The sequence below is a fragment of the Eretmochelys imbricata genome, chromosome 13 (assembly GCF_965152235.1).
Source record: "Eretmochelys imbricata isolate rEreImb1 chromosome 13, rEreImb1.hap1, whole genome shotgun sequence".
Classification (NCBI taxonomy): Eukaryota; Metazoa; Chordata; order Testudines; family Cheloniidae; genus Eretmochelys; species Eretmochelys imbricata.
The window spans coordinates 28,431,188-28,446,508 of NC_135584.1; the positions used below are offsets into that span (position 1 = coordinate 28,431,188).

At 49.1% G+C, this 15,321-nt stretch overlaps 1 protein-coding gene across 3 annotated transcripts in view; it reads right to left on the reverse strand.

Moving 5' to 3' along the window:
- The window catches only part of CBFA2T2 (CBFA2/RUNX1 partner transcriptional co-repressor 2), a 99,707-nt gene extending 88,536 nt beyond the window's left edge, over positions 1 to 11,171 (reverse strand). For all 3 annotated transcript variants that reach the window (XM_077832016.1, XM_077832015.1, XM_077832014.1), the window contains exon 1: positions 11,037 to 11,171. In XM_077832016.1, the coding sequence (XP_077688142.1) occupies positions 11,037 to 11,064 (28 nt within the window). In that variant the 5' untranslated portion in view covers positions 11,065 to 11,171. The remainder of the gene's footprint in view (positions 1 to 11,036) is intronic.
- Positions 11,172 to 15,321: the final 4,150 nt, after the last annotated feature.

Here is a 15,321-nt window from a genome sequence, read left to right on the forward strand (position 1 = left end):
AATACTTGTCATTGCTATCACGATGGAGGGATGCTGTTATAGCAGCAATAGGAATAGCAATAAATGCTTCATGTGGCTCATTACAGGGAATCACAGGGTGTGGGGAGCAGAGGCTCTCCCAACGGCACTTTCTTCACAGGACCACTCTCCTTCCCATCACAAGAGTTTCAGAGCCCTGAGATCAGTCTCTTCCCCCACCCCAACAACCAGGAGGCCCCACAGCAGAGATGGCAACAGTTTGGGCAGGGTGGGGGAGAGGAGAAGTAGGCTGCAAAAGGTGTCACGTTATGAAGTTGTCCATTGTCCATCTGGGAGCGTAGATCATCCCAGCATGTCCTGCTCAGCATCCCAGGCCCTGCAACTGCTGTCCATGGGGGACAGCGGGGTGAGATCCACCACAAGATCTGCACCTAGACGTTACAGTAATGAGTGCATTAGAAATGGCTGGGCAAACACATACAAGAGCTACACTGGCCCCAGGTGATATATTTGGAGGCATTTGCTATTACAACAGAGTCCCCAGATACCAGAAGGAGAAAGGGAGACATTAGAGACGGCAGAACTGGCCCTTTATTGGGGTTTTTTATTGATTTACTTTAACAAAGACTAGCTTAGATGGTCTTTAAAAGCGGCAGCAGTGTTCATCTACAGCACTGTTTTAAATTAATGGAACATCAGGTACATACCTGCTTTAGACAGTTCCTTCTGAGATGATCCACAGAAAAATGGCTAATATCAACATTTTAAATTGCCAGCTAGTTCTGAAACCTGGCACCATCCCAATTAGAAGATTTTTTGGGTGGAATGAGATGTTTCAAACAGTGTTACTATGTCACTGTTCAGTTTCAGTCATGCCAGTAGCACACGGTTTAAAGCATCCTTACAACCAGAAGGGTGAGGGCTATTTTTAAATGAAGTCTCAAATTTTCCAGAATTCTGTACGTTCAAGGGAAAAGCTAGACTCTGAGCCCTAAAAGGATGCAGGGTTCTCTGCCCACTGACCTCGTGTCTCTGCTTATAACTTAAAGGCTGATTTATAGAACAAAGTTCAGCTGAAGGATAACTCATTACTTGCAAAAAGAAAAGGAGTACTTGTGGCACCTTAGAGACTAACCAGTTTATTTGAGCATAAGTTTTCGTGAGCTACACAAAAGCTTATGCTCAAATAAATCTGTTAGTCTCTAAGGTGCCACAAGTACTCCTTTTCTTTTTGCAGATACAGGCTAACACGGCTGCTACTCTGAAACCTGTCATTACTTGTAGCAGTTCGTGCTTCTCTTTCCAGAAGGATGGGCTTTTTGTTGGGGGAAAGGAAGGGGAATTTTAGCACTAATGAAAGGTGCAGGCATTACAACCCTGGAGACTAAAGTTTATTGAGACAACATAATAGACATTAGATGGTAATCTTCCCTGTTGAATTAGACAGGCTTCAGGTGTGGGGAAGAGAAGACAGACATAGGGACAATTTTCTGCCACAGACTTTCTTTCATTGATACTCTCCACAGGAGGCAAGGAGAAGCCTTGGAAAAATAGTTTCAAACTGCCTGGAAGAGTTTCAGGTGAATCAATTATCTGGGCTGAGGCACTGAATCCATAACTTCCCGTACCAGAGGACTTGTGGTGCCTGATTCCCTTCTCACTTACATCAGTTTTATGCCATGCTAACGCCATAGATGGACTCATTCCTGATTTACACCAATAGAAGTGAAAGCAGAGCAGGCCTTTTTAAAAAAAAAAAAAATAGAGGCACAGTGTAAAAATTGAGCTAGTTGTGAGACTTTGTTAATTTATGATGAAATTCTTAATAATGGTCTCAAGTTCGGTGACTTTTCATTTCAACATTGCTCTGAAGCAAATCGATTCATGAGTTCTACCTCACGTACGTGCTGTTTTCCATCCAGTGCTCGGAAAAGTCGCACACCATATTCAAGAAAAAGCTTCTCTTGTTCAGCCAGTTCAAAAGATTCAGGGCCCACTTCTGATCTTACCTACTCTGGTGTAAAGGAAGAGTAACTCCACTAAAGCCATTGAATTTACCCCAGGACAAAAGCAAAGTCAAGTCCCTAAAAGATCAGTTTTAATTTTTGTGCATCAGAGCTGTCCCCATTATCATACCAGAAAGAGATATATGCAAGTGAGGTATGCTAATATCTATTTTAAAGTAATCTGGAATATTCCCAATTTCAAACACACATGGCCACCTGCATTCCCACTTCTATTCTGAGCCATCAGCTTCATAGAGAACATTTAAGGATTCCTCCACAGTACTTTATCAATGCAGCCAGTAAATTTGTTCATTAATGTAATGAAAACATTAGCCAAATAACCAAGTCAATGTATATATTTGGCATTACTGACATTATATGCCCACTCCTGCTGACTTGCTTCTTCTAAATATCAAAGACAAAATGTAAACATGTCCTCGGACAGACACTACGCTTCACTGTGCGGTAAATGTTGGCCTCAAGCTCCTTAGTGTTCAGCTGCTGCCCATATGGTTAACAATAACTGGCACTCACACCATTTTTTTGCCTGCTCTTTATCTACTTACATGGCCTCCATCATCATAATATCTGAGCACCTCACAAACATTGGTACTTTTATCCTAACAGAACCCCTGAGATGTAGGGGAGCATTCCTCTGCCTATTTTAGGGATGAGGAATCAAGGCACAAAGAGGCAAAGGGTATGTCCAAACAGCAGTCCAGAGATTTAACTGCAGCTTGCGTAGACATAGCTGAGTTAGGTTTGATCATCTAGAACAGGGATCGGCAACCTATGGCACATGTGCCAAAGACGGCATGCAAGCCGGTTTTTTAATGGCACGCTGCTGCCTGCCAGGCCGGCAGCACGCTGAGCAGGGCCGGCGGCCGGGACACCCCACCCCCGCCCCGCCCACGGGGGCAGGGTGAAGAAGCTTGGTTCTGCCAGCTGTGCTGCAAGGCACGCAAGTTCCCCCTCCCCCGCCTCTTCCCCCAGAGTGCTGGGGTCCTGCCCCTCTTCTTCTCCCTCCCTGCCGCCCATCAGCTGATGGCCCTTGCGAGGGAGGCGAAGAAGCAGAGCCGCAGGGTGCTCGCTGCTCCAGGGAGGAGGCGGAGAAGAGGTGGGGACAGGGCCTTGGGGATGGGGGGTGGAATCAGGACATATCCCATATCCCCTCCAGCCCCCTGCCGTGAGCCGCTCTGGGCAGGGGGCTGGGAGCACCCCCATGACCCTAGCTCGCACCCCCTGCCCTCTGCCCTGACTCCTGCACCCCCCCACACACACACCCAGCCCTCTGCCCTGAACCCTGCACCCCCTCACACAAACCCAGCCTCCTGCCCTGACTCCAGCACCCCCCGACCCCAGCCCTGACTCCAGCCCCCCCACACATACCCAGCCCCCCCACACCCCATGCCCAGACTCTTGCACTCCCCACATTCCCACCCCCACCCCTCGCACCAAACGGGAGCTCCTGCACCACCCCCACCCCCACATTCCCACCTGCACCCCTCGCACCAAATGGTAGCTGCCCAGGTAAGCACTCCACTTCCAAACTCCTGCCCCAACCCTGAGCCCCTTCCCTCATTCTAGCTCCTGGCCAGACCCTACACCCCAACCCCCAGCCTGCTCCTTCACCCCCAGCCCTGTGGTCAGTGCACTCCCACCCTCAGCTCAGTGCAGAGAGAGAGGAAGAGAATGGGCTAGAATCAGGGAGAAGGTAGGTACCCACTCTATGTGGGCAGGGCCGGGATCCCAGACCAGCAGCCGGCTAAGCGGGGCTGGCAGCCGGAACCCGGCGAATGGAACCCCAGACTGGCAGTGGGCTGAACCTCTCAGCCCTCTGCCAGTCTGGGGTCCCTGCTGCCGGCCCCGCTCAGCCTGCTGCCAGTCTGGGGTTCTGGCTGCCTGCCCCTTGCCAGCCGGGGTCCCGGCCGCAGGCTCCACTCAGCCCGCTGCCAGCCTAGGTGAATGGAACCCCAGGCCGGCAACGGGCTGAGGGGGCCGGCGGCGTAAGATCAGCATTTTAATTTAATTGTAAATGAAGCTTCTTAAACATTTTGAAAACCTTGTTTACTTTACATACGACAATAGTTTAGTTATATAATCTATAGACTTATGGAGAGAGACCTTCTAAAAAACGTTAAAATGTATGACTGGAGCGCGAAACCTTAAATTAAAGTGAATAAATGAAGACTCGGCACACCACTTCTGACAGGTTGCCGACCCCGATGTAGAATATCATTGCTAGTTCTAGTAACAACAGCAGTGTAGCAGCGACAGCAGCATGGGCTAACCTCCTGAGTACAACCCTGCCCAGGATACTGGGTACAAACTTGAATGGCTGCTGGCCATGCTACCACTGGTTGTGCTGCTGCAACTTTACTGCTCTTGTTACTAGAACTAGCTTTGATCTCCTGATTGCAGTGTCGCCGAGACTACCCAAAAGGCCCTGATCTAGTCAAGCATTTAAGCATGCACCCATTGACTTCAACACGGCTACTCTCAGGCTTGAAGTTACATATATGCTTCAATGCTTTGCTGAATCAAAACCTGATTTCAATGGGCATTAGGTGTCTATATACCTTTGAGGATCCAAGTCTAAGTGACTTACCAAGGTCACACAGAAAATTTGTAGCAGAGGCAGGAGTTGAACATGGTCTCCAGAGTCCCACTCTAGTGCATTAACCACAGGACCATCCTTCCTCCCCCCTTGAATGGCTTTTCTGAGTAGGGTATTAAGAGATTGTCTTTTCACCTCGTGCTTGGTCCTGCACCAATATGCATTCTTGTCAATGCCTGCACCACTGATTGCAAAGTCATTCTGCGCCACAAACAGGTCACCATGGGACTTTTTGCAAGTTATTTTTGCAAGACACATCCAAGCTGAAGAACACTCTTTCATAGCCTGCGAATGTGAGACATGTAATTACATGATCTAACTCATGTTATTATAATATGACCGCTCTACTAGAGTTTACTTCTCTCAGCAGCCACCTGGGCAATATGGTGTTTTGAGTGTGCAGGGTTTGACACAAAAATATTTTTAACTGGGTTGATTGCATAATATCCTCACTCCCACCACATCCCAGTACATTTTTCCACCACCCCACAAGGATTTATCCATCATCTGTAGTTTCCTTCATTTGGTAATTTCTTCAGTAACCAGGCATGTAGCTTTTCTGGCTGTTTCTACATTACTGCTGGCATCTGTCTTTAGACAGATTCCCTTTCAAGCCAGCACATTTCAATTTAAAATGCTCTCTCATTTTCTTTGAACTTCAGGATGCACTTTCACTGGTTGCCTTGCTTCATTGAACTCAACTTGTCAACACAGACACACTCAGGATACAGTTTAACTGATCTTAGCGAACACCCATCCTATTCCACAGTTACACAAAGGCATCACAATGTGATCTCTCTCTCTTCCTGCATTGTACAACTCAGCCCACTGTTGCTTGAAATCAATTCTGAACACACAAGTTTATCCATAAATTAACAAAGTGCTGCACACATAAGAAAAGATGAGAAGAATGAACAGAAGAATATAGCTATTACTGCTATATACACACACTAACCATCTATCCACTCCCTGGCAGCAGTAATGTACTTCCCTGCAGCCCTGCCAACTTTACAGCTTTCAAAGAAAAGGACTGCAACTCTTCCTAGAAGGAGACCTCCTGTTTCGGTAAAGTTAGTTAAAACGGAGCTCAAGTTAATCACCTTCTTATCCCCAATGGAGCACTCTGTAGGCTGCTATATAGCAACACTGAAGTGTTCCGTTACACACATGCATGCACACAATTCTGTTTCTAGTTCATCTGGCTGTTTGTCTGATAGGAAGGACACATGTAAACATGACCGTTAGTAGGTTTACTAGGATTTTGCAGTGAAGAACCATTACTGTCAGAAAGCAAAACAAAGACTCCTACATTCTGACCTTCCAGTTTGATCTGCAATCCAGTTCTATTCTTTCTGTTCAATTTATTTTACACAGATATACGGTTGCTTTACCAGCCCAGAGAGACTTGAAACACATTTGTGCTCTACAACAGAGAATACTTTGTCATGGAGTATTTACAAACTATAGAACAAAACCAAGTTGTTATAGGTCAAAAATGTTCCTTTATGGGGACAATTACCACTTTTCAGTGTAAAATATCATTTAATACAGAGTTAAAGCAAACACCCTGAACAGCTTAAGATCAAGTAGTTTCAGGTTTTAACCTTCCCTCTAAACTCATGCAGTGTAATGAAGATGAGTGGGCTAGTAGAGATAGGTGCAGTCTAGTGATCCCAGTACAGGACACTACTCTGATACTGACTTCCTCTGCAGCCAGGCACTGATGACAACCTTTGCCTCTATTTCCCCATCTGTGAAAAGGAAAGGATTTAATATGGGGATATAGCTATCTCATAGAACTGGAAGGGACCTTGAAAGGTCATTGAGTCCAGTCCCCTGCCTTCACAGCAGGACCAAGTACTGACCCTTATATTTGCCCCAGATGCCTACATGGCCCCCTCAAGGACTGAACTCACAACCCTGGGTTTAGCAGGCCAATACTCAAACCACTAAGCTATCCCTCCCGCCCCAAGTAATTCACAAGAGGGTTGTAAAGGATTAGTTAATACTCACTGAGTTTTGAAAATAGGAAGTACTTCATAAGGGGCTTGCGTACCCTAGAAAGTTTTGCCACTTTACCTATACCAGTATAGTTAAAGCAGTACAACAGTACTAGTATGGACAGAGTTATACCAGTGTAAAAGTGTTTATATCAATATAGCTTACTTTGGTTCAGAAGTGGAATAAGCTACACTAATATATGGCATCCCACACGTAGACACTCTTATTCTGGAATAAGAGTGTCCACATGGGGAGTTATTCCAGTAAAGCTATCTCAACTTAACTATACTGGTATAATGGTCAAAAAAATCACCCTCCCAACCAACATAATTATAGTGGTACTTTTCTAGTCTAGACAGCCCTAAGCATTTACGGCTTCATTCACACACGGACACTTGTTTAGTCATATTATTTTTTAAATGAAGTTAATATGACATTGCACAATTTCTTGAAGTAACAGATCTACTTGAATTGCAGAAAAACTTACATTTGTTATGAAAACAATTTCCCAGACACAAATTGTACAATCCTCAGGTATCCATAAAACATTTCCCTTCAAAAAGAACTGAAAAGGTTTTGCTCAAAATTAAGAACACACTTTTGTAAATGCCAAAGGCAAGTAGGGAGAATCAAGCTTTTTAAGATGAACGGGCCCAATCCTGCACCCAATTCCTTCTGGGTGAACCCACATGTCTACAAAAGAGCCTCACTTAAGTCAATAACTCCACAGGCATGTAATGGTCTCTTGCACCTGCCCAATAGTTAGACTGAACCCAGAATGATTAGCATGTTATCTTAACAACATTCGAAATAAGCATTGTCTCACAAGGGGTAAAATATACTCCAGTGCAAAATGCCAGCACACAGCCTATATAACAATTAAACCCTTGCACTTGCTCCTCGCTGCCCAGAGGTGAATTTTACCCTATGGGCCCAGTCCTGCTCTCACTGAAGTAAACAGAAATCTTGCCATTGACTTCAATGGGAGCAAGAACTGGCCCCAAAAATCCTGGGATATCTGAGCTGCAGACTTCGTTTCTCCAGGCCAGACTAACCGTCATCGATTGCAACCACCACAACAAAAAGAGGCCCATTCCAAACCCACACTCGCTCCCTCAGATCTCTCTCAAAAATGCTGCTTTGGAGATGAACATTTTTCATGTTAGTCTGAGCCAAGAAGCAATTTCTTTTAAAGTTTCCACAAAGCTGAACACACTATTTGAAGTTTTTGGTGTTGTTTTTTTAAAATACCCTTTGAAGGAAAAAAATTAAAACTTTGGGGCTTTCAAGTTTTCCACAGATTTAACCTGCAATAAGGGCAATAGAATTCGATATTTTTGAAGAGATTTGGTGCACAAATAGAAGTTAGAGGAGATCAATGACAGAACAGAAGAACACTGGCCAGGGTGAGGGAGAAAGTGGGTTTGGACATCTGGAGGGGAAGTGGCAGAGATGCTTAGCAAAAGCATTCACAGCTGCCACCACCCAGTTTCCAATACACCTTGATCACACCTAATGCTAAGGTACATTGACTCCAGAGTAACGGTGTGTCCCCCACCCCACATCCATCACATCTTGGGCTGCCCGGCCTGCTCAAGCTTGAGACCAATATCTACTCCCATAACACAATCTCCCAGACCCTGTTGAAGCAGGCAGCCCTGCAGCAAATGCACTTCCTTCCCCATCTCCCTACAAAAATAAACAAACTGTGAATGCAGTCAGGAGTAACATTAATTTACACACTCATTTTCAGCTGCCGTTCCTTCTCGTCAAAGCAAGCACCAGCTACCCAGCCAGTGTGGTTATCAAGGGCAACCCAGGGGGGCTGACACTAAACCAGCCCAAGGAGAGAAAGAATCTAGATCGCCCTTCCCACCATGGAGAACTGTACATTGGAAGCAGCCCTTAAAGCTCTGCACTAACAGCAGCTCATTCCCTAGAAACCCCCGAGGTAGAGAGAGGGCAGGCATTTACTAGATCGTTCTTAAACATCAATTCACTGCTCCAGATCCCAGTGGAAGGGGCAGGGGCAAGAAGTGGGCCCGGGGTAGGCAAGACAGGGGGATGGGGATCAGAAGTGATGAGGGGAGTGGGGGACAGGCAGGAGATGGGAACCCAGAGGGAAGGGGAATGCTGGTGAGGAGCACAGGGAAGGTGGTGGGGATGGAACACGGAATGGGGATGCGGGTGAGGGATCAGGGGAAGGGAGGCGGAGCATGAAAAGAAATAGGTGGGGTGAGGGCACAAGGATCCAGGATAAGGATTCAGAGAGATCAGGAATGGGAAAATGTTGTGAGGGGCTCGAGACCCTGGGGACAGGACTTGGCTAGGGGATGGGTGAGGGGCTCAGAGCAGGATATGGCTAGGGGATGGGTGAGGTGCTCAGGGATCGGGGACATGGGGGCAGGGCGGGGGATGGGTGAGGGGCTCAGGGATCAGAGCCCTGGGGGCAGGATATGGCATGGGCAAGGGGCTCAGGGATCGGGACCCTGGGAACAGGATATGGCTTGGGCATGGGTGAGGGGGGCTCAGCGATCAGGGCCAGGGTATGGCTAGGTGATGGGTGAGGGGGGTTCAGCGATCGGGGCCAGGATATGGCATGGGGATGGGTGAGGGACTCAGGGATCAGGGGCATGGGGGCAGGGATCGGGGAACTAGGGGCAGGGCGGGGGATGGGTGAGGGGCTCAGGGATCAGAGCCCTGGGGGCAGGATATGGCATTGGGATGGGTGAGGGGGGCTCAAGGATCGGGGCCAGGATATGGCATGGGTGAGGGGCTCATGGATCGCGACCCTGGGGGCAGGATATGGCTAGGGGATGGGTGAGGGGGACTCAACGATTGGGGCCAGGATATGGCATTGGGATGGGTGAGGGGGGAGATCAGCGATCGGTGCCAGGATATGGCGAGGAGATGGGTGAGGGGCTCAGTGATCGGGGCCAGGAAATGGCGAGGGGATGGGTGAGGGGGGCAGGGACCGGGACCAGGATATGGTGAGAGAATGGGTGAGGGGGGCAGGGATCAGGGTCAGGATATGGCTAGGGGATGGGTGAGGGGGGCAGGGATCGGGGCCAGGATATGGCGAGGGGATGGGTGAGGGGGGCAGGGATCGGGGCCAGGAAATGGCGAGGGGATGGGTGAGGGGGCTCAGCGATCGGGGCCAGGATATGGCGAGGGGATGGGTGAGGGGCTCAGCGATCGGGGCCAGGATATGGCGAGGGGATGGCTGAGGGGGGCAGGGATCGGGGCCAGGATATGACGAGGGGATGGATGAGGGGGGCAGGGATCGGGGCCAGGATATGGCGAGGGGATGGCTGAGGGGGGCAGGGATCGGGGCCAGGATATGACGAGGGGATGGATGAGGGGGGCAGGGATCGGGGCCAGGATATGGCGAAGGGATGGATGAGGGGGGCAGGGATCGGGGCCAGGAAATGGCGAGGGGATGGATGAGGGGGGCAGGGATCGGGGCCAGGAAATGGCGAGGGGATGGGTGAGGGGGGCAGGGATCGGGGCCAGGAAATAGCGAGGGGATGGGTGAGGAGGGCAGGGATCGGGGCCAGGATATGGCGAGGGGATGGGTGAGGGGGGCAGGGATCGGGGCCAGGAAATGGCGAGGGGATGGGTGAGGGGGCTCAGCGATCGGGGCCAGGATATGGCGAGGGGATGGATGAGGGGGGCAGGGATCGGGGCCAGGAAATGGCGAGGGGATGGGTGAGGGGGGCAGGGATCGGGGCCAGGAAATAGCGAGGGGATGGGTGAGGAGGGCAGGGATCGGGGCCAGGATATGGCGAGGGGATGGCTGAGGGGGGCAGGGATCGGGGCCAGGATATGACGAGGGGATGGATGAGGGGGGCAGGGATCGGGGCCAGGATATGGCGAGGGGATGGATGAGGGGGGCAGGGATCGGGGCCAGGAAATGGCGAGGGGATGGGTGAGGGGGGCAGGGATCGGGGCCAGGAAATAGCGAGGGGATGGGTGAGGAGGGCAGGGATCGGGGCCAGGATATGGCGAGGGGATGGATGAGGGGGGCAGGGATCGGGGCCAGGAAATGGCGAGGGGATGGGTGAGGGGGGCAGGGATCGGGGCCAGGAAATAGCGAGGGGATGGGTGAGGAGGGCAGGGATCGGGGCCAGGATATGGCGAGGGGATGGGTGAGGGGGGCAGGGATCGGGGCCAGGATATGGCGAGGGGATGGTTGAGGAGGGCAGGGATCGGGGCCAGGATATGGCGAGGGGATGGCTGAGGGGGGCAGGGATCGGGACCCGGGGGCAGGGATAGGAGCGAGGGGGGTAGCGGTGGCAGAGGGGACAGGGGTGATGGGGACAGGGCGGCGGGACACGACCGCGAGGCGGGAGAGGGGGCCGGGGCGGCGGGAGCCGGAGGGGGTCGGGGGACGCTGGCAGGGAGGATGGCCTGCGCGGGAAGGCGGCTCTTACACTGGAAGGCTCCCGGGATCCCCACCATGGCCGGACCCTTCTTTGTTCCGGCTGCGAGGCGGGCGGCGCCGGACCCGGGGACGGGACAGGACACTGGCGGCTACTACAGGCAGCCAGCGCCGCGCTCGACAGGCCCCGCGCAAGCCCCGCCCCTCCGAACCGGCCCCGCCCCTGGAGCCCCGCGCCCCGCCCCCCGATCGGCGCGCTTACGTCAGCGCGCACGGAGCGAGACTCGTTTCCCCTCTTCGCGAGCCCTGATTGGGCCGCGTGGGGGAGCCGTTTGGCGGCGGAGGGGACTGGGGGCTGAGGGTTCGTTGGGGCTGTTGGGGGCGGGAGGGGCTGGGAGGATCTGGGGATGCTCAGGGGGCAGGGGGATGCTGGAGGGCTCGGGGGCGGGAGGGGCTGGGAGGATCTGGGGATGCTCAGGGGGCGGGAGGGATGCATGGGGCAGGGGGATGCTGGAGGACTCGGGGGCTGGGAGGATCTGGGGATGCTCAGGGGGCGGGAGGGATGCAGGGGGCAGGGGGATGCTGGAGGGCTCGGGCCTGGGAGGATCTGGGGATGCTCAGGGGGCAGGGGAATGCTGGAGGGCTCGGGGGCGGGAGGGGCTGGGAGGATCTGGGGATGCTCAGGGGGCGGGAGGGATTCAGGGGACAGGGGGATACTGGAGGGCTCGGGGCTGGGAGGATCTGGGGATGCTCAGGGGGAGGGAGGGATGCAGGGGGCAGGGGGATGCTGGAGGACTCGGGGGCGGGAGGGGCTGGGAGGATCTGGGGATGCTCAGGGGGCGGGAGGGATTCAGGGGACGGGGATACTGGAGGGCTCGGGGCTGGGAGGATCTGGGGATGCTCAGGGGGAGGGAGGGATGCAGGGGGCAGGGGGATGCTGGAGGACTCGGGGGCGGGAGGGGCTGGGAGGATCTGGGGATGCTCAGGGGGAGGGAGGGATGCAGGGGGCAGGGGGATTCTGGAGGACTCGGGGGCAGAAGGGGCTGGGATTTGTATGGGCAGCACGACGTGGCATCCTCTGAACCCCATGGTGGGGTGAGTTCTGTGTGGGGTGGTTGCTGGGATCCAGTCGCTGCAAGGTCTGCTAGTGCAGGGCCTGCCCCAGTCAGCACAAGCCCACTGCAGTGGTCCCCCTTTTTCTGTGTGTGCCAAATCAAAGCAGACTCACAACACTTAGCGTTCCTCACCCCCTAGAGCTTCTTTGCCCCAAATTTCCACTTCCTGTCCCAAAACACAGAGGAGCTAGAGCTGTTTTTAAAAAACAGGCTTTTTTTATGAATGGAAAAGAAATTCCCTCTTTGCTCCCTTTCCTCACTCACACTTTCCTTGGGTTTTTACATAGCTCGATCCAACAACAGTCTATTTTAAAAATTCACCCCTGTACAGAAACCAGGCCTGGACACGTTTGTCTCGGAAGGTGAAGGTATTAGAAAGCTATGAATAAGGAAAAACAGGGACTTAGAATGGAAAGACTTGGCAGCCTTAGCTCTGAGTACTGCTCAGGCGCCAGCTATCATAACAGGTATTAACCCTTCAGAAATAATTTTAAATCGTGCATAGAGCTAATCTTTGTAAAATCATGTTGTTACTAATGTTTACCTCCTTTATCCACCTGCTATGCATTGTCATAAACCAAGACCAAGGTCTTTAGGGCAGGAACCGTCATTTTACTACCTGGTTTTACAGCGTCTACAACCATGAAGCCCCAATCCCCTGGGCTATTGCATTACAAACAATAATAATCAATGCAACGGTAAGCATCTGCTGTTAACATTTAAAAAGGAAAATGCAACAGTTAAGATTCCATTTATAACATTAAAATGTGATTCTCCTTTGCAACATGATATGGTTCCGTGTTTTGTTATTGTATCAGTGATTCCAAATGAAATGTGCTGATTTTACAAATAAAAAAAAAAATCTATCTGCTAGCAGCATGGATGCATCCTAAAAGTCAAGTTGGGCTCTTTATTTGTCATGCATTCTAACAGGTAGACTGTAGATGAAATTCTGTCCCCAATTATAACTGCATAATACTATTGTCTTCAATTTACCTTCAGTTACACCTGTTCTGCTCTTATGCACATGTACAATTCCATTGCAGGCCAAGCGACTGAATTTGGTATTGTGACTCGAATGGAGTTAATAATTCCATTCAGACTACACAAGTGGGAATCGAATCACTCACTTTTTTACCTGTTTTAGCTCTGTAGTGTTAACAGTAGCAAAAAGTGGGCGGGGGAGGGGGAGAATAGGACTGTGATTACACAAATAGTAGATCTGTTGTGTAAATCATGTTTTATTTGATCACTTTTCAAAGCAAAATCGCACATCACTGTATTATTCATTATTTGTATTACCATAACACCTAAGACCAGCACCCCATTGTACATATTTAAGCTTGGCATTTTTATTTTTTGGTAATAATTTGGACAGATAATATTGATGTTTATTTTTAAACATGCTTCTAAATTTTTATCTATTTAAATCTTCAGAGTTGCAGGAAATTATGGGTGGGGGTGACAATTATCTAATCACAATAGACATTGAGATTCAAAAGTTAAAGCTTTATAAAGTGTTAAAACACAAATTGTCAAAATATACGAAGTAAATATCCTTACATCAACAAATCAGATCTGTTTTACTATTCATTCACTAGTCCATTTGTAACAAGCTTAATTCAAAAATCGAAATCACTGAATTTTGACTCTAATAAGTTCTCAAGCAGCATTTTTCTTACTTACTTTCTTACTGCATATATGTAAATTTTGATTTATATCAATGGAACTATTTTTGTGAGTTTTTTGTGCACAGTGAAATTGATGTTTACTGATATTTACTGATAAAAGTCTAATCCTTCCAAGCCTATACATATTTAATGCTTTCTATTCCACTTTGTTTTATTAAATCTATAAATGAATATACTATAAAATGTGCAGGTTGTGAAACATGGACAAGTTCTCTATTACTAATGCTAGGTCACCATGTAGTAAAGGCCTCAGATTAGATTTTGACCTCCAGCCATATTTCCTTTTCCTCTGTAACTTCTGATTACTTCAAGACAAGCAGCCTTTGCTTTAGCTGCCTTTAGAACCTCATGGATCTTTTGACCCCTGGTATGAATCTTCACAAAGAGGCTAGAATTCTGCTTTTCAGACTCCCGTTCCAATTCTTCTTTAATGTTTAGAGTAGTTTCTTAGTAGTCTCATTCTTTTTAAAGTGATTTTTTCTTTCATTTTCCATTAGCTTTGGTAAACATCTATTCTGCCTCTTTAGATGCAATTGATTCATGTTCTTTCTTCCCATTTACTTTGTTCTTCCTTTAGATTAGATTTATGCTGGCAAGATTTGTTATTTCCGCCAGCCATCAAGTATAAGCCTTTGTGATAGCAACTTCTGTGTAGTTGGCAATACTTCTGGTATTTTCTTGCCTATTCCTTTTCACACTTCCTTAACATTTTCCCTGTGGCCCTTTTATGTGCATTTTGATATTTACATTTTTGTTGTTGCACTATCCTCTGCTTTTCACCATTCCTGTATGCCTGCACTCATCTCCTCACCTCCTGCATCTTCAAGAGAGTTGCTTCCATCATTAATATTACAGCTCCCAGAAATGGATTAAATGCTTTACATAACATAGACTCTGTTTTGAAGGCTTTCCTGTCTCATTTTAGACATGGCACAGTGCATGGGATAGGAGTAGCAAACAGGGAGGGAATGGGGTAAGGGAGAAGTGAGGGTTACTAATGATTACCTGGTAGGTATGTGCATAGCTTTGTGGCTCATTTGAGTTCTATATGTAATCGTTGTTTCTGCCTCACTTTTTGTAGGCCTCGTAGAAGAAGTAGGACTTGAGAGATTTGACTGAAGTGAGTGTAGTGGCTTGTTGGACCAGAGTTAGGAAGTCATTCCATCCACAGCACAGGAAAAGGCACAGACAGTTGTAGACGTGGATAACCAAGGCATTGAGACTAGCATTGTTAATAATAAAATAAAACTGGGAGAGTTTTATATGACTAATGAGAACATCCACAGTTACGGTAGACAGGATAAATATTTAGAAAGGATGTAAACTCACATGAAAACCAACCGGGGGGTAGGAGGGTAGAAAAATGTTGATGGGTATCATATTCCATAGTAACAGGGGTTTTGTACCATCCTTTAAGCATCTGGTACTTCCTAATGTTGGACACAGGATGCCAGATGACATAAAAATTGGGGGAGTGGTAAATAACAAACAGGACAGGTCACTGATTCAAGGGGATCTGGATCACGTGGTA